The 26,763-nt window shown below is 31.6% G+C and overlaps 1 protein-coding gene across 3 annotated transcripts in view; it reads left to right on the forward strand.

The window, feature by feature from the left end:
* The window catches only part of PIBF1 (progesterone immunomodulatory binding factor 1), a 271,889-nt gene that overhangs the window by 116,791 nt on the left and 128,335 nt on the right, over positions 1 to 26,763 (forward strand). For all 3 annotated transcript variants that reach the window (XM_031958466.1, XM_031958465.1, XM_031958464.1), the window contains exon 12: positions 10,927 to 11,077. In XM_031958466.1, coding sequence (XP_031814326.1) covers positions 10,927 to 11,077 — 151 coding nt within the window. The remainder of the gene's footprint in view (positions 1 to 10,926; positions 11,078 to 26,763) is intronic.

Raw genomic sequence — 26,763 nt, forward strand, 5'->3', positions numbered from 1 at the left:
CCAAGTTTTTATGAGAGCATCCTGCTTGTTCTTTTTTATAGCATTGTAGTATTCCATCACAATCATGTACCACAACTTGTTCAGCCATTCTCCAACTGATGTTCATCCTCTATTCTTTTGCTACCCCAAAAGAACTGCTATATTTTTATACATATAACTCATCCTGATTCTTTGACTTCTTTGGGATATAGACCTAGTATTGGTATTGCTAGATACATAGTTTCATAGCGAAATTGCTTTCCAGAGCAGTTGATTGCTTTCAACTCTATTAACACTGAGTTTGTATCTTCAATTTTTCTATATTCCCTCCAACACTTTTTTTTCCCTTCTCATATTAATTAATCTGATAGGTGTGAAGTGGTACCTTGGAGTTATTTTAATTTACATTTCTAACCAATCATGATTTTTATCATTTTTTATATGACTATAGAAAGCTTTGATTTCTTCTTCTGAAAATTGCCTGTTTCTATCCTTTGGCCATTTATCAATTGGGGAATGACTCATATTCTTATGAATTTGACTCCATTCATTATATATTTAAGAAATGAAGCCTTTTTCAGAGAAATTTGGTGTAATCATTTTTTCCTTGTTTCTTGTTTTCCTTCTAATCTTGATTGCATTGATTTTGTTTGTGCAGAAACTTAATGTAAACACAATTATTCTGTCATGTTTTCTATCTATTCAACATGTACATTTCAAATCTATTATAATTACAGTTCTTTCTGGCCTTCAATTCTCTTGTGATTGTGGTCATAATTGTTGTTTAAATATTAAATGACTTTCTTCTTTATTTATCCTCTTTTTTATGTCTTATCCCTTGTCACCCCCTTCCTTCTATCCAGCCTCATACCTCCCACCAAAAAAAAAAAAAAGAAAAGAAAAAGAAAAGAAAAAGAAAAGAAAGAAAAAGAAAGGAAAACAGTGTTTTGTTTTGTTTTTTGTAACAGATAAAGCATAGTCAAGCAAAACAAATTTGTCACATTGTCTTAATTCTGTTTAAAGAAAAGAAGACTAGAAACTATAGACAGTTAATGAGTATTCATAGCTGGGATGCTCTAATATAATAAAAGATGACAATATTAATTTATGGACAATACCATACCAATCATATTGTCAAGGGAATATATGATGAGATAAAGTCAGATAAAAATATTAAAATTCATTTGAAGGAACAAAAGGATTAAAATCTCATGGAAAACATTTGGGGGGGAAGTGGGAGTGAAGAAAGGGATAGCTCTTACATGCCATCATTAAAACTATTTGGTATTAATTAGAAAACTGAAATGTTTATACAGCAAAATTAGAACTCAGGAATCTGTTACATAGTAAACCTAAAAGCATAAATTGTTGGTGAAGATCTCCTTACTTGACTTAGAACTATTGAGAAAATGGACATGTGTTCTGGTGAAAATTAGTTTTAAACAATTAGCTCATGTCAGTACAAGCTTCTTATCACAATAAACTGAAAACTGATATGAAAGGTGCATGTTAAAGGTTTAAAAAAAAAACAGAAGAGAATTAGTTTGGGCACTATAGAAAGGTAGAATAAGGGAGAGAGTTCTTAACCAAGCAAGGAATACATGTGATCCAAAAGATAAAGTATTTAATTTCAGTTACATGAATAACAATGCTGTGACAAAATCAGTGCAGCTAGCTAGGGTAAGGATACTGTCATTTTTTGCATCAAATATCTCTAAGACCTGATATTTCCAATTATATAAAGTGAAGTGATAATATGCATCATATGAACTGGTAATATGACATAGAAATCTGAAATAGATTTGGGAGAACATAACGATTTGATTTGCAACACAAATAATGTCATAATGTCAGAAATATACAATATAGGTTACAAAAATTTGACTTTTATTATGTGAAGTAGCTCATGGACTTAATTAAACATGACCTAGCAAGGCAGAGGCATACCAATTAAGCAATGTGCTTTTGGAAGCAATGATTTTTAAAATCTTAGAGGAGAAAAGTTGCTGAGGGAAAGATGCAGGAAGAAGTTTGGGATATGCTAATCAAGATAGTCTTAGAGGTTGGAATACTAATCAAGAGAGGTCAAATGAGCTGATAGAGCAACTTCACGTCATTCTATGCTAACAAGATAGTCTGGGGAAACTGACCTGATTATGATTGATAATAGGAATAGGATGGGCTTGTTTTTAGCAGTTCCTGAGAATAAACTGATTTAAAATTGGCTAGCAGTTCCTGAGAATAAGCTGATTTAAAGTTGACCAGCTGGTTTAGAGTTCACATCATAGAGAACTAACATAAATAAATAAGTAGTCAAAAGATATAAGCAAATAATTCTCAAAAGAAAAATTGTCAGCTATTAACAACAATGTGAACAATGTGATTTCTACAAATCACTAATAATAAGAGAAATATAAAGCAAAGTAATTTATTTCATGCTTAGCAAATTGGCAGAGATGTCAAAAGGAGTGCAAAAAAACGGGAAAGAAAAACATCCTAAAACCTGTTAGTAGAAATATGAATTGAAAAGCAATTTGGAATTATGCTACAAAAGTGACTAAAATGTCCATATCTTTTGATCTTGCTCCTAAATATATGCCTCCAAAAAAGTCAAAATTAGAAACATTTCATGTACATCAAAATATTTATTTCAGCTTGTTTGTTTTGGGTTTTTTTTTTTCACTTATTTTATTTTTTCCAATTATATACAGATACTTTTCAACATTCATACTTGTACAAATTTGAGTTCCAAATTTGTCTCCCTCTCTTTTGCCCTCCCCCAAGACAACAAAACAATTCAATATAGGCAATACAAGTACAGTCATGTTAAACATGTTTCCACATTAGTCATGTTGTGAAAGAAGAATCAGAACATGAAGGAAAAAAATATAAGGAAGGAAGGAAAATGAAAATAGTATGCAATAGAATGCTTGATATGCATTTGAACTCCATAGTTCTTTCCCTGGGTATGAATCACATTTTCCATCTCTAGTTTTTTGGAATTGGCTTGAATTATTATAATGCTGAAAGAAGATAAGTCCATTATAGCAGATCACTTATAATGTTGTAAAGCAGCTTTTTTGTGGTAGCAACAAACTGGAATCAAAGTAGATTCCAACACATTGGGTAACATCTAAACAAATTGTGGTACATGAATGTGATGAAACAAAGTAAACAAAAGCAGAAAAACAATAAACACTCCCTGCAGTAAATAAAAGAACAACAAAAACTATATGCTACTGAGTGAGACAGAAAGGTGAAGCTTTCTCAAGAAGTCTATGAGACTAGGCCTAAGTCACATGATCCCTATTCCCAGAGATCTGCAGAGCCAGAAGATCAGGTCTTGGGTCCAGGTTGCAAGAAGTCACATGATCTCTAGAGGCCTAGAGGTCTCTAAAAGCCAAGGCCTTAGGTCAGTGACAGGAAATGACAAAAAAAACTATGTGACCCACAGGAAGCAGACAACTTTGGTGACTGTTGGTCAGTGATGGTTACTTCCTTTTAGTCTATCCAATGAAAAAACTTGGGTTTTGCTACTTAACCAGCTTTACTGCTTCAGGCTTGTCAGGTCAAGCATATGTTGGGACCTGAGATGTTTCCCATGTGTGCTTGGGCCTCTCCCTGCAGGGACTAAATAAATGCTTCCTCTTTGTACCTGAAGATGTCTCTGATTAGTTAATTTGGGAAAGGGAGTCATGCTCCTGTCCCACACACTATATAATTCTAATAACCAAAATTGATTCCACATAAGTGATGAAAAAATACATGTCCCTCCTTTGCAAAAGTAGAAGACTATTACATATATTGTTTGGCAGGATGATTTCAGGAAGGCCTGGAGAGACTTACATGAATTGATGCCAAGTGAAATGAGCAGGATCAAGAGATCATTATACACAGCAACAACAATACAAATGATCAATTCTGATGGATGTGGCCCTCTTCAGCAATGAGATAAACCAAATCAGTTCCAATAGAGTAGTAATGAATTGAATCAGCTACCCCCAGTGAAAGAATTCAGGGAGATGACTATGAAACACTAAATAGAATTCCCAATCCCTCTATTTTTGTCTGCCTGCATTTTTGATTTCCTTCACAGGCTAATTGTACACTGTTTCAAAGTCTGACTCTTTTTGTACAGCAAAATAACTGTTTGGACATGTATACTTATATTGTATTTAATTTATACTTTAACATATTTAACATGTATTGGTCAACCTGCCATCTGGGGGAGGGAGTGGGAGGGAAGGAGGGGAAAAATTGGAACAAAAGGTTTGGTAATTGTCAGTGCTGTAAAATTACCCATGCATATAACTTGTAAATAAAAAGCTATAAGAAAAAAAAAGAAAGTATATGTTAAATGCAAAAAAAAAAAAAACATATTGTTTGAACTTGGTTTAAATAGATTGGTTGGTTTTACTGAACTTTTTATGTTTTATCTTTGATAATAAAGAAGTTGTATTTTTAAATGGAATTGATATAGAAATAAAAGATTTTAAAATTTTAAGATTTGAAGCACTAATACCTCAAAAAAATGAAAAGAAGGCCAAGAAAGAACCTCCAGAGAGATCTTGGCAAGAGGCAAACTATGTCAGATTGAGAAAGTAGAATTGATCCTTTTTTTTTTTTGGTTATGGTGATATATTGATATATAAGTGATTAGACTGATATAGGAGAAGCATTCACACTAGGAATATAACTTCAATAAATGGTGCTGGTATTTAAGAAGTTATTAAGTCAAAAAGACTATACAATGGAACCTTACCACACATATGCTGGAGAGGACTAGGGAAGATGGGGGAAATGCTTATTATGGGTGACATGTTTCTAAAGGCACTTGGGTTTGTTTTTTTACTTCTGAATTTAAGAAATAAAACAAGTATTTGCATAATAAAATAGAACAGGGGGGAAAGGGATTATATATGAAACTGCAAAGCTTTTATATACTTGGGGGATTTTTTGTTTTAAATATTTAACAAAGTTAGATAACTTTTCTCAGATGGTTACCATTAGATATTTTCCCAGATACCTGTTATACCTAGCTTACTAAAATTTTATTTACTTTTTTGGCATATATTTTTGGTAGTTCTGTGAGGGGAAGGCCTACTATTATCTCCTGCTGTCCATCCCTCTATTCCCATGCATTTCCTCTGTATCAGCTTTTCCTTTCACTCCTCATTTGTATGGGATAATTATTTTTTACCTTTTCTTATCCAGTTTTGTTTTTTAGAATCACCTTATCATACTCAGCTCAGCCCAATCTTTCTTCCAAACACCCAAGTATCTTAAGAATACTGATAACATTTTCACATATAAGAAGTAATCAGTTTGGCCTGCTTATTTTAATGTTTTTAATGTTTAAATTATATTTCTTTTGGATTGAACATGTCACATTTTCCATTGAGTTCTAGTTGTCTTGTCACAAATATCCAAAAGAACTTCAGTTCTTTAAATGTCCTTTTCTTCCCCCGTTCAGGATCATACTGAACTTTGCTGGATAAGTTATTTTTGGTCATAATCTCAATAATTTTTTTGCTCTTTGAAATATAATGTTCCAAAATCTATAGTCTTTTAGTGTGGAATCTGCTTGGTCTTGTGTAATCTTGATTGTGGTTTCGTAGTAGTTAATTTTTTTTTTTCTTATTGCTTGTATTATTTTTTCCTTAACCTTGAAGCTTTGATATTTGGCTAGATATTCCTGTAAGTTTTCATCCTAGTATCTTTTTCAGATTGTTATTGGTGGATTTTTTTTTCTATTTCTATTTTACTGTCTTATTCTAGAACTTCAGGACATTTTCCCTTAATACTTTCTTACAATATTGTGTCTAGGTTCTTTTTTATTTTTTTTATCATCGTCCAGAAAGTTTTTTTTATTGTTTTTTTCCTCTATCTGTTCTCCAGATCAATTTTTTCTAATGAGATATGTTTCATATTCTCTTCTACTTTTTTCATTCTTTTGATTTTTTTAAAGCACTGAATTTGGAAGAAGAAAATATAACCTCTCCACAAGCAAGATGCTTTCCACATAGATAAAAAAATTATATAAGATTGTATAACATGATCACAAAGATATCTTTGTTGAGTGATACAATGAATATATAAAATAGAAAATATGTAGCTTCTATAAATGTACATAAGCATCATGGAGAGATCCCTATACAGTCCAAACATAATAAATATTTTGTATGGATACTGAAAATCTTCAATTGCTCTTATTTTCAGATTATGTAATTTCACAGAGACCCTGAATAGAGGCCTCTTTTATGTAATTCCGATTCATTCAAAAGAAATCAGCTTTTACCATCCAATTGGATTAAGAAGGTGGATAATAAACAGATATAGTTATGAAACTTTTCCATACACATTTAGATTTATATACATATATTAATAAACACATGTAGGGAACTATGGAATCTGAGAAAAAATATTAGAATGGACTGTGCATGATACCTCACCTAATTTGTTTCAAAGGACAAATATTCATCTGCTAATTCATTACAGAACAGAAATTATTTTATCTTCCAATTTTTTCCAAACAATAATGTGATTTTTTTAAGTATGTTTTTATTTCATTAAATATTTCCCAGTTACATGTTTTAAAAAATCCTTTTAGCATTTTTTTTTTCATTTTAAGTTTCAAATTCTCTCTCTCCCATCCCTTTCCTTGAGAAGGCAAACAGTATTATATCAATTATACATGTGAAATTGCACGAAATATATTTCCCTAATAGCCATGTTGTAAAAGAAAACAGAGAGAGAGAGAGAGAGAGGTTAAAAAATATGCTTGTCTGCACTCAAGAGTTTATTGGTTTTTTCTCTTTAAATAAATAATATTTTTCATCATGAATCCTTTGGAATTGTCTTGAATCATTGTCTTGGTCAGAGAAGCTAAGTCTTTAACAGCTGATCATCCTCATAATGTTGCTGTTACTGTGTATAATGTTCTTCTGGCTCTGCTCACTTAACTCTAAATCAATTCATATAAGTTTTTCTGAAACCATCCTACTTGTTATAAAAATAGGGAATGTGACTTCTAAGAATAGTCATCCAGTGTAAAAAAATTTTGCATACCACAAAACAATTTGAAATTCTATGAAATTATTTATAATAGCTTTTTACATTTTTTTTAAAATTCAGGTAATTTCTGTTTTCTACTGATTATTTTTAAAAATCTTTTTATACAAATACCCAGATTATAACATAAAGTAGGATAGATATGCTTCAAAGACAATAAACTGGACCCAAAATTAAATATTAGAAGATAGTTGATCAAATTTTTAAAAATTTATTTCTTTTTTGAGGATGAGGATTTTCTATCTCACCCAGACTGGAAAGATATTTCCAGGCCTGAACTTTACCATCTCTAGAAGACCCAACTTATTTTTATATTTGTAGAATTTATTCAAGGTATGCATGTCTTTATCTTAATTGTATCTGTTTCTATAACTATAAGTAAGCTCTTTTTTTGTCCATTCAAATGCTTATTCTATAGTATGGAGTGTAGGGATTCTCTTTGATGATGTTCTCTTTTTTTAATCATATCCAACTCTTCTTGACCCCATATGGGATTTTCTTGGCAAAGATACAAGAGTGATTTACCATTTTATTCTTTACCTCATTTCACAAGCGAAGAAAATGAGGCAAATAGGGTTAAAGTGACTTGTCCAGGGCCACACATTAAGTGCCTAAGGCCAGATTTGAACTCACAAAGGTGAGTCTTTCTGAATCTATGCCTATCCATTTTGTTACCTTGCTGGTCCATACATACATATACACATTTTGTAGTGTAGTTATTGAGGCATACCAGGTCAAATAATAAAAAAGTAATTGCTACTTGATGGCAAGATTTAAAATTTAGAGAAGATTCAGCACTGATTTCTCCCCTTACAGTCTATGTTGTAGAAATCATAAAATCAAGTATTTTCATGAGAGAGAATACTTGGATCTGCATTTAAACCTTTTTTGTATAGGATATTGAGAATTGAATATAACTAAAACAGTAACCCTTGTTACTTTGGAACATCCATGGGGACAAACATAATTTCATTTTAAATTTGTTATAAAGAATTCATTTCAGTTATATTCAATCTAAAATAATTTTAGATGATCTTTATTTTTAAATATATTTAGTAATATCTCTTCTTTAACTGAGAAACAAAATAATACATAGATTTTCTAGACAGTTGGAGTTTACTCCTTTAAGTTCATCTATTTTTATTTTGGGGAGGGCAGAGCTTTTGGAATGAAAATAACTCTAGAAATCATCATGTTCTTCCCTATTTTTTGAAATAAAAGTATTCTAAGCATATTTTAATTTTTTTCATGGTAATTCAGTAATTATTGATGGTGAGTATAAAGAGGACTATTTGAGTTCCCACTCTATCAATTTGACACTCTAAAGTACGGACATAAGCTGATTGGTTCTCTGTTAAGAGGATAAAGGCAACCCTTGACAATTTTGTAATGATTGGGATCCTGGTAGGTTTGCAGTGACTAAAATTAAGGTGATGTGGTCTTTGTCTGGTAACCAATCCTCTATGATTGCTTATAAAACATTATACTCAAACTTTTTGTCTTTTTCACCTTTTTCTTGTTTAAATAACAGAGAAGACTTATGTTCTGTATAGTCTCTGCACAGGAACTAAAAATTATTGCTTTGAAGAACAAGCATATCAAGTTATCTGTGTTCACCTATAATTTATTTGGCATAAGAGAAGAATTCCTGATAGTGAACTTTCTTTGTTGAAAAAGATTGCAGCAACCAGCTATGATACAGTTCTTGCAGAAGCATATGGAAGAAGTAAGAGTATATTTTGCATGTGGACCAAAAAAGGTGTTCATGGACAGTGTTTCTGAACTTCAACACTCTACGTAGACAAAGGGGAATTTTTATTTCCTCAGTATTATGGTACCAGGATATAGACTTATAGCTAGCTAGAAAAAAGTGGTATGTTAGACATCACAATTCCAGAATATAGTCTCAGAGGAGAATTTATTGGCAATACTGATCTTGTATTAAGATCTTAAGTTTGAAAGTTTGGGAATCAAATATTCAAAAACAAGAGTTGTCAAACTTGTCCAAGTCTCAGCTTTCCCAAGTACAACTGGAACTAGATTAAAATGTATTTGAAGCTATTTAACAAAATAAATAAAAATAAAATAAAATCTAGATAGTTAATCTGTGGTTTTGTAAATCAATATGATTTTAGTTGCCTATTTCTATTTAAGTTTTATAGCACTGTTCTAGAAATTTTCCTGAGTAGTGTGCCTCAGAAAATTGTTCACAGAGTTTCTCTAGCAGACACAGGAGCAGAGTTCTGATTCTAAATACCTCATATAACAATGGAAGTCTGATAGGAAGGGCATTGCCCTTTCAACAGCTGCAGAATATGTTTGCTTTCTAGGGGGTAGGAGTCTAAATCATAAGGGCCATTATGTGTACATAATATAGTTCTCACTATATTGTCAGAATATTGTCACTTTATTAACCCCAAGTTTCAGTTCCTTCCAAAGGGAACTATTGTGAATCATTTATGTGTTTTCTGTGTCTGTTATGAGTTTTTGTGAATCACTTGAGTGCCAAATACATTTTTCATGTTTCCCATTGTATTCATGTGACTCCAATGCCTTCTACACATTTTATGTATTTGCTGATGAATTCCTTTGAATCTGTTAAGTTTTCAACAATTTCTGTAGGTATACATTTATTACCTTGATTGCTTATATAAGAGTCCTTTTAGGCAGCCAGGTGGTACAATGAATAGAGCACTAGATCTGGAGTCAGGATAACCTGAAATCAAATTCATTGTCAGATACTTACTAGTTTGTGATTCTAGGCAAGTCACTTAATCTGTCTCAGTATTATCTTCTGTAAAATGGTGATAATATCACCTATTTTCAGAATTGTCCAGATAAAATTAGGTGTTTTTTTTACAAAAAAAAAAAAAAAAAAAAATTTGCAAACCTTAAAAATTTTATATAAATATTAGTTCTTAGGCTCACCTTTGTAGCAACCTAGATTCCAGAATATTTGGTGATTTTCCATAAGTAAGCTTTGGATTGGGGCACAATAAACGAAAGGGAGGAAAGGAACCTTTTGGGTTCAGTCACAGAAGACAGACCTAATCCACATGAGTCCACATTTTTGAGCGTCCCTAGACTTTAGGATATTTAAGTATTTACATTATTCTAAAAATATAATGATAGGGAGCTTTCTATTAGAGTATTAAGGACTATTGGTTCCTATCAAGATAACCCAGATTTCAGTGTTCTTGTTTTTTTAATTTCAGATGCCTGGGTTTTAGCATTTTATGCCTTTTTCTTGCCTTTTAGGCTAGCAGCACTCACTTCTTTGGGTTATCAGTGTGCCTGCCTTTAGCAACCCTTTTAATTTGCTGTGTACAACTGCTGTGAGCCAGGAAAATAGTAATCAAAGTTATGAAAATTGGGTCTAAAGAGTAAATGAGGACAAAGTAAGGATTTAAGAGATCCTTCTGTAGGTAATATTACATGAATTTTATGCATAAACATTTTAACGTTGTTTTGGCTATTCCAGAATTCTTTTTTTTTTAAGTCCTACTTTTTGAATTTTAGTTCTTAACTGGTTCTATATAATTGAAATAAACAATCCAAAGGTAAGTAAGATATTACTGTGCTTTTAGAATTTAAATAATACAATACTATTCCTAACCACCAAATCATTTCCAAATAGTAAATTCATTTTTATTCAGTGTTATGAGATACTTCAAGTGATATTTGAATTACCTTAAATTATAAAAATGTAAAAACATTCTTTGTGTTTTCTCTAATATTAAATTATAACAATTAGTCATTTCTTTTTAAACTCTACACATAAAAGAAAATCTATTTTGTATCATATTTAAAATTATCTAAATGCCAACCAATTGTTTTTATTATATCTTTTTTATTTCTACTTATCTCAATCACTAGGTTTTAACTAAAGAATTTTATGGTCTTCAAGCCTCTTCTGAGAAACGCATTTCTGAACTTCAAGCGCAAAATGCTGATCATCAGGCAAAACTAGAGAATTATGAGAAACTAGAAAAAGAACTTGATGAAATAATAATACAGACTGCAGAAAGTAAGTTTTCCATGGCAACCCAGATAAAATAGTAGCATTTCCAAAAGCAATTAAATAGAGTTCAGTAAAATTGTCATTGACTATATTTCTAAACAGTCTATAGTTTTCAATTAATTTATCTAGCCTATTTTTTTTTTTAAGAATTTGAGGAATCAAAAAAATCTTGTTCTTTATAGGAGTTATATCTTTTGCATTTAGCAAATTATTATGAGTCATTGAGATTTTCTTTCTTAAAATTTTTACATATATTGTAGCCACAACTAGGGCCAGGACTAGGCATTGTAGGTTGATACCTTGGGTGATTTTTGAATATTCCTTTTTCTAAATGCATCTATTTTTTATCCCTAAGCAGTGGAAAAAAGGAGCAGCACTAAGTTTTTCTTCAGCAATAGTTTATTCTTCATTCTGATCATGAATAAAAACCAATATCACTAGTTTTCCTTAACCTTTTACAGATTTTTAATGTGCTTACAAATTTCTTGAGCCTATTTATATTCCTAGATCTTGTCACCTGTTTGAAGTAATGAGTTATATAAATATATTCTCTGCTATACCAAAAAAAATATTTTTTTAAATCCCAAAACTTCTTCTTTTTAGCATCAGAGGTAAATTCCTTTTTTTTAATTCTGAAATTTGATTAATGAACATTTCAGTTAATTGTTAAATCTTAAGCTTCAGTCATATCATCTATAACTTTCATCTTTTTACACTTAATGACTTTTGTGATTCATTTTCAGAATAATAATTATTTTAATCTGTCTTTATACCATAAGCATTTACATAACTTTAATGATTTTGATAATTGTTTAATGGACCAATGATCCCATGCATTATTGTTTTGCATCATCTTACTGTTAATTTAAATAAGACTTGCAGAATCTCTTGTGGAAGCCTTCAGTCATTCTTCACAATGACAGGTCATACATTTTGATCAAAAATCCATTTTCAATCTTGAGTTACTTGAAAAGTTTGGGGAATGCTATTTAGTTAATTCAACCTAGAATATCCTATATATTTTACTATTCCTCTTTCTGTTACATCTATCTCTTTGCTTATAAAGACTTTTAGAGGGTAGAAACCTGTCTGATGATATCCTTCTGTTTTATATCAAAGTATTTGTATAGAAAAATGTATTTTGGCTTTGCCTTTCTGGTGTTTTATACTTGTCAATTTTCTGATAAAGAAGATAAAGTATTAAATTTCCCTTGAATGCAACTTTTATCAGGATGAATCTTATTCTCTTCCACATTCATTTCTGTTCCTCTTTCTTAATGCCAGCCAGTAGTTTCTTTTCTGGTTGAAATAGAGTCCATTTCTTGTGAAGAAGTTACAGTTCTTTGAATCAATTCTTTATTCAATCCAATAAATGTTTCTTAAGTACCTCTTTTATATAAGGCACAGTGATGAGTACTGGGAAAAACAAGATTAAAACGAATAACAGTTCCTGCCCTCTTGAATCTCAAGGCCTGTGTTTTCATTTCATCCACATGCATTTAAGAATTTATAGCTCAATTGTACACTATTTCAAAGTCTGATCCTTTTTGTACAGCAAAATAACTGTTTGGACATGTATACATATATTGTATTTAATTATACTTCAACATATTTAATATGTATTGGTCAACCTGCCATCTGAGGGAAGGGGTGGGAGGAAAGGGGAAAAGTTGGAACAAAAGGTTTTGCAATTGTCCATGCTGAAAAAATACCCATGCATATATCTTGTAAATTAAAAGCTATAATATAATTTTAATAATTAAATAAGATATTATCCCTTCAAAAAAAATAATTTATAGCTCAGCTTATCTTTGCATGGAAAGATTTCCCCATATAGTTTCTAAACTTAGTAAAGTGTTAGGAATGATACTTGAACTAGCATGACTAATATGCCATAATGTATCACACAATCAATCCTTATTAAGCATTGAGAACTGAATTTTCTGGCAATAAAAGCCTTTTATAAAGTCCTATTAAAAATTGACCTTTCCTAGAGCATCATATGTTATATTGTTGTTCAGTTGTTTAGTCATGTCCAGTTCTTCATATGAAGTTTTTTAGCAAAGGTATTGGAATGGAGCCACTTTTTCATTAGATTAAGAAAAATAGAGGTTAAGTGACTAGCCTAGGTTCACACAAGTAATAATTTAAACTGTAAATATTTAAAACCGGATTTGAACTCAGGGCTTCCTGATTCCAGGTTCAAAACTCTGATTTACTGAGCTACCTCAATTCCCTATATTGTGCCCAACCCTTTAGTCTAATCTTAAGTCTTTTCAGCCTCTATACCAATATGTTTTTCTTTTTCTTTTTCTTTTCTTTTTTTCTTTTTTTTTTTTTTAAGCAAGGCAATCAGGGTTAAGTGGCTTTGCTAATTAACTGTTGAGTGTTTGAGACTGGATGTGAACTCAAATTCTCCTGATTGCAGGGCTGGTATTCTTTTCACTGCTCCACCTAGCTGCCTTCAGTATGTTTTAAAAAAAAAATTTTTCCATCTCTCCTCCCACCCCCAAAGAAAACCAATAGCTACTCAAGATAGATTTTAATAACAAGCCACTGTTGCCACCTCTCTAGATTCTACCTTGACTTGTCCCCAGCAATGTATTCTCATAGACATTCAGACTCTTTAATAAGGGTTTGATGTCCTAAGATATATAAACACTTAACTTACATATATGACTAATAGCTATTCTGTAGTAGATAAAAGTGATTAAAGGTATAAACAAAGAATTCTAAAAAGAATTATCAAGTATCAACAACCACATTAAAACGCACCAAATAGCAAACAAGAAGTGTAAATCAAAATAAGACACATCTTGCAAATTGGCAAAGGTGACAAAAAATGATGGTAATCAGTATTGGAAGTTCTGTGGAAAGATAGGCATACTGATATATTGTTGTTGAATCTCTAAATTAGTAAAGACCATTTTGGAAAGCCATTTAGAATTAAGCAAATAAAACAATACTCTTTGACCCAGAAAATTAATTCCTGACCTTATACACAAGAAAATTCCACATACACTAAAATATTTATAGCACATTTATAATAGCAAACAATTGTAACAGAATAGGTGTCCATCAACTGGGAATGGCTAAGTTCCTGGGCTGTAAAAAATATGTGTAATAAATACAGAGAAGCATAGAAAGAACTATATGAACTGATGAAAATAAAGTAGGCAGAAGCTAAGAAAACAATATATACAATAATTCCAACAATGTACTTGGAAAAAGTAACCACATATTTTAAAAAATCAAAAGTAAATTGTAGAATTATAAAGAAAAAAACTAAGAGGAGATGTGAAAGCGTGCTTTCATTCTTTGCAGAGATGAGTGGTCCACAAGTGTTGCATATTGCAAATGTTTTAAAACTTTTTGAGTGTATTAGTAGATTTTGTTCATTTTTTCCTCTTCCTTTGTCTTAAAAAATATTATTTGTTATTTTGGATGACATTCTGGGAAGAGTTGGAGGAGAAATAATAGAGAAAACCACCATGATGATACATAAAACAAAAGCCATCAATAAAAACTTTTTTAAAATCCCAACAACTTCATATCCTATACCTCTTCTACCTTTATGTTCTTCTCACACTTTACTAACTTCGAGTACTCTGTGATCCAGGGACTCTGACATCCTTTGTTATTCCTCAATTACAATAGTATTTCTCCTGATTTCAGGAATTTTCATTGGCTGCCCCCATATATGGAATTCTCTTCATCCTCATTTTTATCTTCTGGCTTGCTTCAAGTTTGAGCTCAAACCCCACCTTTCACAAGAAGTCTTTCCCTTCCTCCTTAGTACTAATGTTCCCTATGAGACTACATCCGTTATATACTATATATGCCTTATTTGTAGTTAGCTTGTTGCTAGCATGTGTCTATCCCATTAGACTGTGAACTGCTTAAGGGCTTTTTTCTTTTTACTTTTACTCCTCACTGCTAAGCACAGAGCCTAGCAGGTAGTAGGTAAGCACTTAGTGACTAATTATATATTTCTTTTCTAATATGTTTAGACTATTTCTCAAACATAGATCATTATCAATAATATGCTGTAGCCTAAGCAGACTCAATCATGCATCTCTCATTTTTCCCTCTTGTAATTTACAACTTCTATTTAGCTACAATTTCTTTTAGTTTTCTAGTCTGATTTATAAATAAAAAGATTGTTTTAGCTTTACAAGAAAAGTAATTATGTTTAAAATGGATCTTTTTATTCTAATAGATTCATGATAGAAAGTGCCATCCATATCTAGAGAGAAAACTATGAAGTTCGTGAATGTGGATCAAAGCATAGCATTTTCTCCTTGTTTGTGTTGTTGTTGGTTGGTTAGTTGGTTTTATTGGGGGGAGGTTGCTTTTTTTTTCCTTTTGTTCTGATTTTTTTGTTGTTGTACAACATGACAAATATGGAAACATGTTTAGAAGAATCACATGGTTAATTTATATCATATTGCTTGCTGTCTTGGGGAGGGGGAGGAGAGGGAGAAAAATTTGGTTCGCAAGATTTTGCAAAGATGACTATTGAAAACTGCCTTTGCATGTATTTAGAAAAATAAAATACTATTTTTTTTAAAATGGGCCTTTGTTTCACTAAAGGCATTGGATATTTCTCAAATTCATTTCGCCCCTTTGTTCCCTACTAATTAAGTCTGGGCCTAGTTCATTTTCATCCAAAGTGTCTGTTTATGATACTGACTGATGGACCATCTTTATATATATGTTGATCCATCCAACTATTTGTCATTAATTTAAATAATATGCATTCTTCATCTTCTTGGTTTTCCCTTTATGAGTAATTAGGCCAAAAAAATTTTTTGAATGATTATAAATCTCATTTAATATAATGTATATTGTTGTGAAATTTGTGATCATCACTACAACCACTGCAAACAGGTATATTCAGAAAATCGTATCATTTTTAAGTAATCTGTCTTCCTGACTTCTTAATTGTTTCCTAGTCATCCTTTAAATATTTGTTCTCCTCTACTTTTCCTCAATTTATATGAGAGGTTCATTGAACAATTATCTTTTCATGCATCTTTCAGAGATTCTTGTATGATTTTGACTTTCTCTTTCACATAAGATGCTTCTTTGAAATCAATAAACAATAAACATAGCGACTTATATTCCCTGTATCTTTCAGTCAATTCTGCGACTTTAAAAGTTTGTGGTCTGCTATAGAATATCATTTGGAAAAGCCTTCCTATTCCCTTTATAAATCTTGATCAAGTTTTCTCTCATTACATATGTAGGGTATTTTTAATAGATTTTATAGCAATTGAAAAATAGTTATTTAAGTTATTTGTTGCTAATATTTTCTTGATCATGTTTTCTGATAATAATAATAATGATGTCTGTGTTTTTTTTCCCAAATCTTTCCCTTTTTCAGATACTTTGAGAATTAATTTCTCAATGCTCCAGCATTGACTTCTCCAGCATATACATCTAATCATGCTTGGCATAATCCAGCTTCTTTTCCCATATTTGTTTTATGTCATTTTTTTCCTCCTGTAGTACATCCCAACCATGATAGAGTCCTAATATGGCAAATCCTCTGCCCTTGCAGGAAAAAAATAGTTTAATCTAGAAGTATTAACAGATCATTTTTATTTTTCATTTATTTTTTGTCTTTTCAATTTTTTCCTTAAATGCTTTTGGGATGATCTGACTCCATTGAGTCTTTTAGTAAGCTTTCTATAAGACCCAGAAATCATAAAGGGTTTTTTTTACTAGAGTTTTTTTTAGTGTCCTTATTCTTATGACTAATACACATTTGTTAGTTTTCTCTAATGAATTGAGACCTTTTATTCAATCTGGATTTTCTTAAAATACATTTTTCCAATTTTTCAGCATTGGTAGGTGATTTAAATAAGTCATTTTGGTACTAGTTTATTGCATCCTCTATCTTTTTGGTTTTGTTCTAATTTAGTGTTGATTTTTCTTTTGCTTGCCAATATCATTGTACACCAGACAACTGATTCAGAACTTATTATTTTTATTATAGTTTATTATTAGTTGATTTGCATGGTTACTGTTTTGTAATCAGTCATGTCCTGTCAAATTATTTGTTTCATTTTTCATGATATTATTCAGTATCCCTCATGTCACTGACCCAGACTCTTCATTTTAAAGAATATATTCTACATATATTCCACATGAAGTACCTACATAGTCTATAAGCCTCTTAGGATTCTTTCATTTCTTATTCCGCAGCCATGTTTTCTAACATTTTTTTAACTTTCTTTCCCTATGATGAACTTTTGTGTTAATTGCAATACTTTGCATTTAATGCAGTACAAAATATTGAAATATATATTGATTTTACTGGGAGAGACTTGAGAGTTCTGCAGTAAAACTTCTTTATCAATCTCAACTCTCTGCAACAAAGTCCCAGAAACATACAATTATCTACATGGTGTTCTTTTTTTAAATGCCAGTTGTAAGCACAGCAGTATGAGATGAGCAATTGTCCCAGGAAATTATGTTTCTTATTCCCTTTGTACTTATAATAAAACCAACTCAATGTCTTATTTATGCTTTTCTAAGGAAAAAGAAAACTTTCATTCAGACTTCCTTTTAACTTCTTAGTCTTATAGTTTCATTTATAATGAAAATGTCAAGATTGCTGTGCTTCATTTGCTGCACAATTAAAGTAATGCCTATAGATGATATAGAATCTGTTTGAGTCTTAGCACTCTTTTCTTTTTCCATGATTCTGCAACTATCAATCAATCCCAAAGGACTTTCCCAGTCCTTAATAGCAGCTATAAGTTTCACAAAAGAATCTGTAACTTATACAGCAACTTATTATAGTCAGTTTTAACTCAGAAAAAGGAAGACTCAAGGTCTAACGCAGACCATTTAAGGGACAGGAACCTGGGAGAATATGAAGAAGGAGAAAAAGATAAAACCAAAATCCCATTCCCTAGGCTCTCCATTATTTTTGTTGCTAACTGACAAGTAATCTGCACTTACACAGATATCACAGATGCCTTTACTTCCCAGCATCTCAAAAAGGTAGCCGAAGCACTTGTATTTTATATTTGGCAGGTTCCCAATTGTGCCTAATTGAGTTAACCATTTCTTTTGTAACAAAGTATTTTTGGAGGAATAGAATTAAATAAACGTGATAATAAAAGTTTAGAATATAGAAGTTTTCAGAAAGATATTTTCAGAAAGGGACCAAAAAAAGAGGATCTCGGCCATGGCCATGGCTAAATCAGTTTACTGGAAATGATTCTAATGGAAAAATAGTCTCAAGATCCTCCCCTCCCCCCGCCTTTTTATGCTTTCATTGAATCACACAATACTGAGCACCATTTTGTATTTTTCCTCATCTCACAGGTTGCCATAACTAAAGAATTAATCATCTAGTGGCCTACCTCTTTGGGGTAAGCCTCTTTTTACTTATCTGTGTTGGTCCTTATAAGGTAGGGAATTATTGCTGAGAATATACTCAAAGCCTATCTAGCCTGGTAGAACCCACCAGCATTTATACTGGGATAGTCTTAAGGTCACTTCCTCGGCATTGGAAATATTGTTGTGGTACTCTTACATAATATTAGAGAAACTCTACTTTGTCAATATCATCATTCTTGATATAAATAATGTTTTATTCAATAAAAAGTAGTGCCAATTTTTTGTTAAACACAAAATGAAATTTTTTTCATGGAAAATATGTATTTTAAAAGTGCATTTTCTTAATAAATTACTTTTGTGACAATAATATTCTTAATAAGTTTTATTAAATGCCCACAATGAGTGAACTTAGGCACTGTGCTGAAGAATGGATTTACAAATACAAAAGTAAGATAGTATCTAACCTCAGGGAGTTTATATTCTACTAGAGCATATGCATTTTCATAAATAAGTACAACTTACTACCAAAGACATTAGAAAATCACTGTTGTAAGAATAAACTGAGTCTTGAAGAAAGCTGGAGTTGTAGGAGAGAGATTATGTGCAAGATTATGTGCCATGTATAATTTGAGAAAATATACCTATTTTAGCATAAAAAAGAGATTTAGGGTCAGATAACAATATATTGACAGGTTTTATTTGAATCAGAATTCAAACCAACTGAAAATACAAAGGATTTTTAAACTGAATCCATAAATAGTAAAGATTACTCTCATTCTTTAGTTAACTTGCCTTTTTCAGACCAATTTGTCTAGAATATACAGTGTGTGAGGGAGAGGAATGTGTAAACAACCTGAAGAGATAGACTGGAACCTGATTCTGAAGGGCTTTCAATGTCAAATAGAGGAGTTTTGTTTGTTTGTTTGTTTTTTTAATTTTCTCTTAGAAGCAAAGGGGAGCCATGAAAGCTTTCTAAACAGGAGATAGATGGTTAGATTTGTGCTTCAGAAATCTTACATCTGTCAGAATGAACTGAGAGAAGGGAAAGATTAGATTAGAGAGACAAATGATGAGACCAGTTAGGAAACTCTTTCAGTAATCTAGGAGAGGGAAAGGGCCTGAAACTGAGTACTTGTGTTGATGGAGAGAAAGATTGTCAAATACCTTTAAAAAAATTTCTCATATTTCAAATAACCAGAATATTTGTAGTTAACTTGATTTCAACTAAAGTCTTATGTGCCAGGGAATATGATTTTTATGATATAAATAACTGAAGACTTAGACCATGATACTACTTTATTTAAGTTTTTAACCTTGATTTACTTTGTATGTTTCAATAACAAAATCATGATGATTCAGAGCAATTAGAAGAAAGGAAAGTCTGAATTAAAAAACGTGTAATAGGATCATAGAAATTAAAATTGGAAGGCATCTTAAAAATCAGTCAGACTGAGTACTACTCCCAGAGAACATTATGTGACTTTGCTCCTCTCTGCCTTGGTTTACACAATTTCCTGTCTAAAATTGACCTCTCTTCTCTTTGTCTATTAATTTCCTGCCCATCTTTTAAAAAACACTCAAATTCTACCTATGAGACTTATTTGCTAATCCTATCAATAACAACTTTACTTATCCCTAGAGTTTCACCTTTTTTTTTTTTTTTTTTTTAATTCTCTACTATGCTTTTAACGTTTATTGGCATTATCTGTGTCTTAGATCTTAACTTGTAGTTTCTGGACAGATTTCAAGGGGTCCATGAACGCAGGATAAGAAAAATTTTATATCTGTATTTTCATTAAACTGTAACTGAAATTTAGTATTTCAGTTACAACTTTTTGGAAAATAATATTACTCTTTGAAAGTATCTACAGACTTCACCAAACTACCAAAAGAATCTGACCCTCCACCCCCAAAAAAAACTTACGAATAAGAACTCTTAGAGTATATATAAACCATGACCATCAGAGAGTGTCTAAAGTTTCTTATCTCTCCCGGACTTCATATAGTAGGTACTTAAAATAGTATAAGTAGTATATAGTATGTCATAGTACCAGGTAAATATACCAAATAATTAATTAAATTTTTACTGAATAAATTAATTAGAATCAACCTCAAATATATTTTAATATAATTATTAGAGATGCCTATACAATCTCTGCTTAAATACCTCCAAATTTTTTTCATACAAATTGTTGACAAAGTGAACTTTCATCATCCTATATTTGTGCAGTTGATTTTTGAAAGTAAGTATACTTCTGTTAAATTCCAATTTCTTGACTTAATAGTCTAACATGACATGACAATATTTAATTTGTTCATATCCAAGAATTTTGTCCTAATTGTGCAGCATAATGCAAAGTCAGCTACCATGCTAGGCATATGATAAATGCTATATAAATTCATGCTATTATTATTCATTGAACCCCAGAAATACTTATGGGACACATACAAATTAATAACTAGGGAAAGAGAAAACTCAAGAAAATGACTTTCAATGACCATGAAGTACATTAAACTTTCAAATTTAATAGCTAGCAAAGTAGTTCCAGATATAATAGTTCTTAGTTAAAGGGTTATAGAAAATACATATTTTGTTTATAATCAGTATATTATTTGCAAATGGATTCTGTTAAAGCATATTTTCTCCCAGTGTATGCCATGTATCAGTTGAGGAAATATGCCTATTTTAGCATAAAAAAGAGACTTAGGGTAAGATAACAATATATTGACAGGTTTTATTTGAATTAGAATTCAAACCAACTGAAAATACAAAGGATTTTTAAACTGAATCCATAAATAGTAAAGATTACTCTCATTCTTTAGTTAACTTGCCTTTTTCAGAAACATATACAATATACTCCATAGAACTCATCTAGTAGCCAAGAGAGAGGTACGAGTTGCTCCTCCTACAGGACACATCCTCTTTCCTCAAAGGGTATGGGAATGAGAAGGCTGCTCTTCAGGAAATCTAATTTATCTTCAAATCAACATACATGAAAGATTAATGAATAATATAACAAAATAATATAATATGTTATTAATAGAACATAATAAAAATATAATAAACTATTAAATCATGAGAAATGCTATACAAATATTGAAAGAAAGACAATTTGTCTTCATCACTAAAAGCTTTGCTTCTGTTGGAAGAACCTCTATTAGCCTCCCTTGATGTTTATTTCCTCTCATTTTTTTTGGTAGGACTATATTGTGATTGTTAAAGTGCTTCATAGACTTAAAATTCTATTATTATAAAAATTTGTGTCTCCATATTTAGACAGTTATCCATTATCTCAATTTTTCCTTCAAAATCTCTTATAATTTCCCTTTATACAGACTTTACGTCAACAAATATGAGAGTTATATAAATCTAGCTCTAGATGTATATAGTTTAATTTTTTTTTTAATTCTAAAGTTAAAGCAAACACAATATATAAGAATGGACATACATAGCAAGAAGAAGAAGGCACTTACTATAAGTATGCCCCAGAGATCATAGTAAAACAAGCCACACAAATTTTGTAATTTACCAGTTATGTTTATACTATATACTATGTTCTATTAAATGTGCAGTAATTTTATATCTGAAGAAAAAAACAAGATATATACCTTTAGTTAGTAAACATTTTATTTCTTTAAAAAATGCTAACCATTATCTGAACCTTCATTAAGTCAGAATATTTTTGTTGGTAGGTCTTGTATTGATGTGGATGGTTGCTAACCAGGATAGTGGTTGCTGAATATTGGGATAGTAGGGGCTATTTCTTAAAATAATTCAACAATGAAATTTGCCACATAGATTGCCCTAATTTTAATATTATGTGTGTAACAGAATAGAGGGCCCAAGGAAATGAGAAAAAGACAATGACCAGTCAGGAACAGTCAGAACCCAAACATTTAATTTTATGTTCCTATGTTTCAAATGGTGGTTAATGGAGGTCAAAAACAATTACAATAGTAACATCAAAGTAGCATCATTATAGGCACATAATAATATTTAAATAGTTAGAAATATTTTAAGAATTAATAAAATGTGATAAATATACATGACATGAGTTTATGCTGTTTGGAAAATTGTGCCAATAGACTTGGTCAACACAAGGCAGCCACAAACTTTTGATTTTTTAAAATTTTTAATATATTTTCTCTTCATTTAATAATATTTTATTTTTTCCAATTTCTCATAAAGATAATTTTAACATTCACTTTTTTAGATATTGAGTTCCAAAATTTTTCTTCCATTTACTCACTCCTTTACCCCCTCTCCAGGCAGTAAGCAATCTGATATAGGTTATACATGAACAATCAAGATTAAGCATTTTTGCACATTAGTCGTGGTGAAAGAATAACCAACAAAAACGAAAAACCACAAAAAAGAAAGGGAAAAAAAAAGAAAACTGTATGCTTTAATCTTCATTCAGACTCCATAATTCTTTCTCTAGATGTGCATAACATTTTCCATTATGGGCCTTCTGGAATTGTCTTAGATTTTTGCACTAATTTGTAAAGATAAAATAAAAGGAAAGCAAAAAAAAAATTTGGTGGATTATTAAATTTGAGAAAGTTAGGAAAAATAGTTCTTTTTAGGCTACCATGTTACCAGACATCTGTCTAGACCACTTTTTTTTAAACACCATATCCATGTTACTCCACTGGTGAAAGACCTTCATTAGTATTTTTTTCTTACTGTTTTCAATCTAAAACCTTGCATCTTCTTTTAAAACTCATTATTCTGCTCACACCCAATTTATTCATTCTTATTTGTCATTTCTTCCCCACTAATCTCTTTCTTACAGAATACTTACCTAATACTCTTTTCTTTTTCCTTAGTATTTCTGTCTTGTACTTATCACTCATAGTGCCTTCTTCTTTCTTTTTCTTTATCCAAATAGTGACAATTTGTCAAGCTCCACATAGACTCCAACCTTATCCTTGAAGCTTTCTATGAAGAAGCCAACATTTGTATTTTGTACATGATTTAATATTTAATTATATACTTTGTTCTGTAATTCTTCAGTGTTGTTTTATGCTTGTTAGGTTTTTTTTTCCTTACCTCAGTTTGATTTTAAACTCACTGAATATAGTTATTCATATTTTATACTTTTACAGATAAGGCAGAATTTTCTAATGGCAAGGATGCTCTTGGAATCAAAAACCTGGGTTCATAACATAATAAACTTAATAAACATTTAATAGCTGTGTTTGTGGATAAATCTCTTACTTTTTTTAATCTTAGGCATCTCATCCAAAAATTGTGGATAATGGTACTTTACTACACACTTCCCATGGTTACTGTTGGAAATCACAAAGATTGTTATTGAAACAATAGAGTAGGCATACCCTTTCAAGCTTATATTCAATCAAGAAAAATTTCCCCTGTTGTGGACCACCCAGTTTTTCATCAGAGCTTTATAGTTCCTTCCACAACCTATGATCCTATGACACTGGTCTCTTCATTATTTCTTACACAAAACATTCTGTCTCCAGATTTTGCTTTCAAGATTGCTTTAACTGCTTCCTGAAAATTTTGATATGTTTCATAATTTTTCTTTTACATAGTTATTATTTCTATCATTTTTCCTTAAGCTCTTTATTATTTAAGATTTCATTGTAAAGTTTCCATCTGAGTATCTGTAGTTTGTTGTTCCTGAATCAACTTCTGTTTTTATTTCACATAGTCTGGTTAAAAAAAACTTCCATGTTCTGAGAAATATACATATTCTTTTACTGTCCCATTTAAAAGATGCCACAGTTTAACTGGTTTTCATTTTTTAATCTTTCAGTTAGACTAATCCAAAACTGATAAAGCAGTATTGAAGTTATTCGTAACTATTGTGTTGCTATCTATTGTCTTCTTGTTTTTCAGATAATGTTTCCTTTGTAAATAGGATGCGAAGGTATTTGAAGAGTATAAGTTTATTATTGATAAAAGTTTGTTGTCTGGTTCCTTTCAGCATAATATAGTTTCCTTATTCCCTTTTTATTTCTTGAATGTTTGTTTTTGTTTTTCCAGATAACATGATTTCAACTCCTGCTTTTTAGAATTCACTTGATATCTTGTAGAAGTATGAAGAACAGTCTAAAAAAGGTGCCCTAAAAATTGTCTGCTTACCCTGACTTAATTATTGCAGCAGGCAGGAATCCCACTTAAAGGCAAAAAAATAGAGGAATTACTAAAACATCTCCAAAGTTAATTTCTCTCATGTTGGGTTACATGGAATGTGCGCACACTTATAGATAGCACAAAATCTAGTAGACCTAAAAAAAAAATGGGTCCTTCTTGTTGCAAGAGAACTCGGCAGGTATCACATCCAAATACCCAGAATGAAACAAGACTGGCAAATGAAGGCCAGCTAACTGAAATCAGAGCTGGATATGTTTTTCTGGAGTGGTCACAGTAAAGGGGAATGCCATGAAACTGATGAAGATTTTGAAATCAAAACTTATCTAGTCAACAAGCTTGTGTCTACAAAGGCAATAAAACTTTGTAGATGCACCTTCGTAGCAAACATTGGCATTTAGTACACTATGATTGTAAGGAGAAGAGACAATCAGGATATGAGAGTGTTAAAGGCAATGTGTGATACAAAGTGCTGGACTGATCATAGACTTATCCTCTCTAAGCTAAAGATTCACATTCAACAAAAGTGGTAGTCCCACCGCAAAAAGACTTATCAGAAAAATTAATGTCAGCATATTAGGATGTTTCTCTGTTGGCAACAGTGAAGCAGAAAAGAAGTGGGCAGCTTTCAGAGATTGGTTATACAGCACTACCTTTGTTCATCTAGGTCAGAACACTCACAAATGTCAAGATTGTCAAAATGATGGGGAAATTCAGAAGCTGCTAAAGGAAAAACGAGAACCTCAAAGCATGTACCAGCAAGATAGATGATTCTTTTCTAAAAAGGCACCATTAATTCCATCAAAAGTAAAGTACAGTGAAGCTTAAAGAAATTCAGGATTCTTGGCTCACCTCCATCATTCATCTCTATAAAAACAAAGGGAATAGATTGTCCTATGAGTATCATAGTGGGGTGGGTCTCTCTGAGTCACTGCTGACAAGATTCTTGCCAGACTCCTAAATAGGATAATCCTTTGCCTGGAAGATGGTCATGTGCCTAAGCACCACTGTGGCTTCAGAAGGAGCCAAGGAACAGAGGTCTGCATATCCCACCACATTTGTAGATTAATTTGACCAAGGCCTTTTATACTATTAGTCCTGAGGGCTTATGGAAAATTATATCAAAATTTGGTTGCCCAAAAAAGTTCATGAGTTATATATCAATTTCTCATCTTTTTTTTTAACATTTTCAGTCATGTTTGATAAAACGTCTTTAATGAAGACAAACATGGCATCAAGATCAGCTACTGCACTCAATGATGGTAAATCCTTCAACTTGAAAAGGCTACAAACTAAAACTAAAGTGGAGATTGTTGATGCGTGGCTTTTGTTTATAGATAATTCTGTACTCGATACAACCTTCAAAGCTGAGATGCAACAAAATATGAATTGATTTTCTGCTGCAAGTGCTAATTTTGGCCTAACAGTTAACAATAAGAAAACACACATTCTCCATTAGCTAGCACCGCACCATCTATATGTGGAACCATCAGTTACAGCAAATGGAGAAGTTTTAAATGCTATGAATAAGTTCACTTACCTTGGCAGTATACTTTCCAGGGATGTACACATTGATAATGAAGTTGACACATATATTTGCCAGAGGTGGCTCAGTGTTTGGGAGACTCCAAAGGAAAATGTGAGAGAGAAAAAATACCAAACTGAAGGTCTACCGAGCCATTATGTTGACATCATTATTGCATGCCTGTGAATGCTTCATGCCAGGAAACTGAATTAAGCCCTTTGAATTGTTTTAGGAAGATCACCTTTCAGAGTAAGGTACAAGACACTAAAGTTCTTTTTTTAACTAAAATGCCAAACATTCACACTCTAATGCAGAGAACACAGGTCTGTTGGGCTGGCTACATTGTTTGAATGCCAAATGTACATTTGCATTATTTTATGGAGAACTCACCCAGGGCAAGTGATCACATGGTGGTCAAAAAAAAAAAAATGATACAAGGATACTCAAGATCTGTCTTAATAACTTTAGAATTGATTACCTGACATGGGAGACACTAGGACAGGACTGCCCAGGATGGCCTGCCCTCATCACAGCAGAATTGAAGTAGCTCAAAAAACAACTATATCATGAGATGTGCAAAGTTAGAGAATATATTCCAAATGTTCACATGGATTATTTGTGCCTGACCTGTAGAGCATTCCAAGCTCATCTTGGTCTGATCAGCTACAATTAGATACATTGTAATGACTC

Source organism: Sarcophilus harrisii, chromosome 3 (genome assembly GCF_902635505.1).
Source record: "Sarcophilus harrisii chromosome 3, mSarHar1.11, whole genome shotgun sequence".
NCBI classification, from domain to species: domain Eukaryota; kingdom Metazoa; phylum Chordata; class Mammalia; order Dasyuromorphia; family Dasyuridae; genus Sarcophilus; species Sarcophilus harrisii.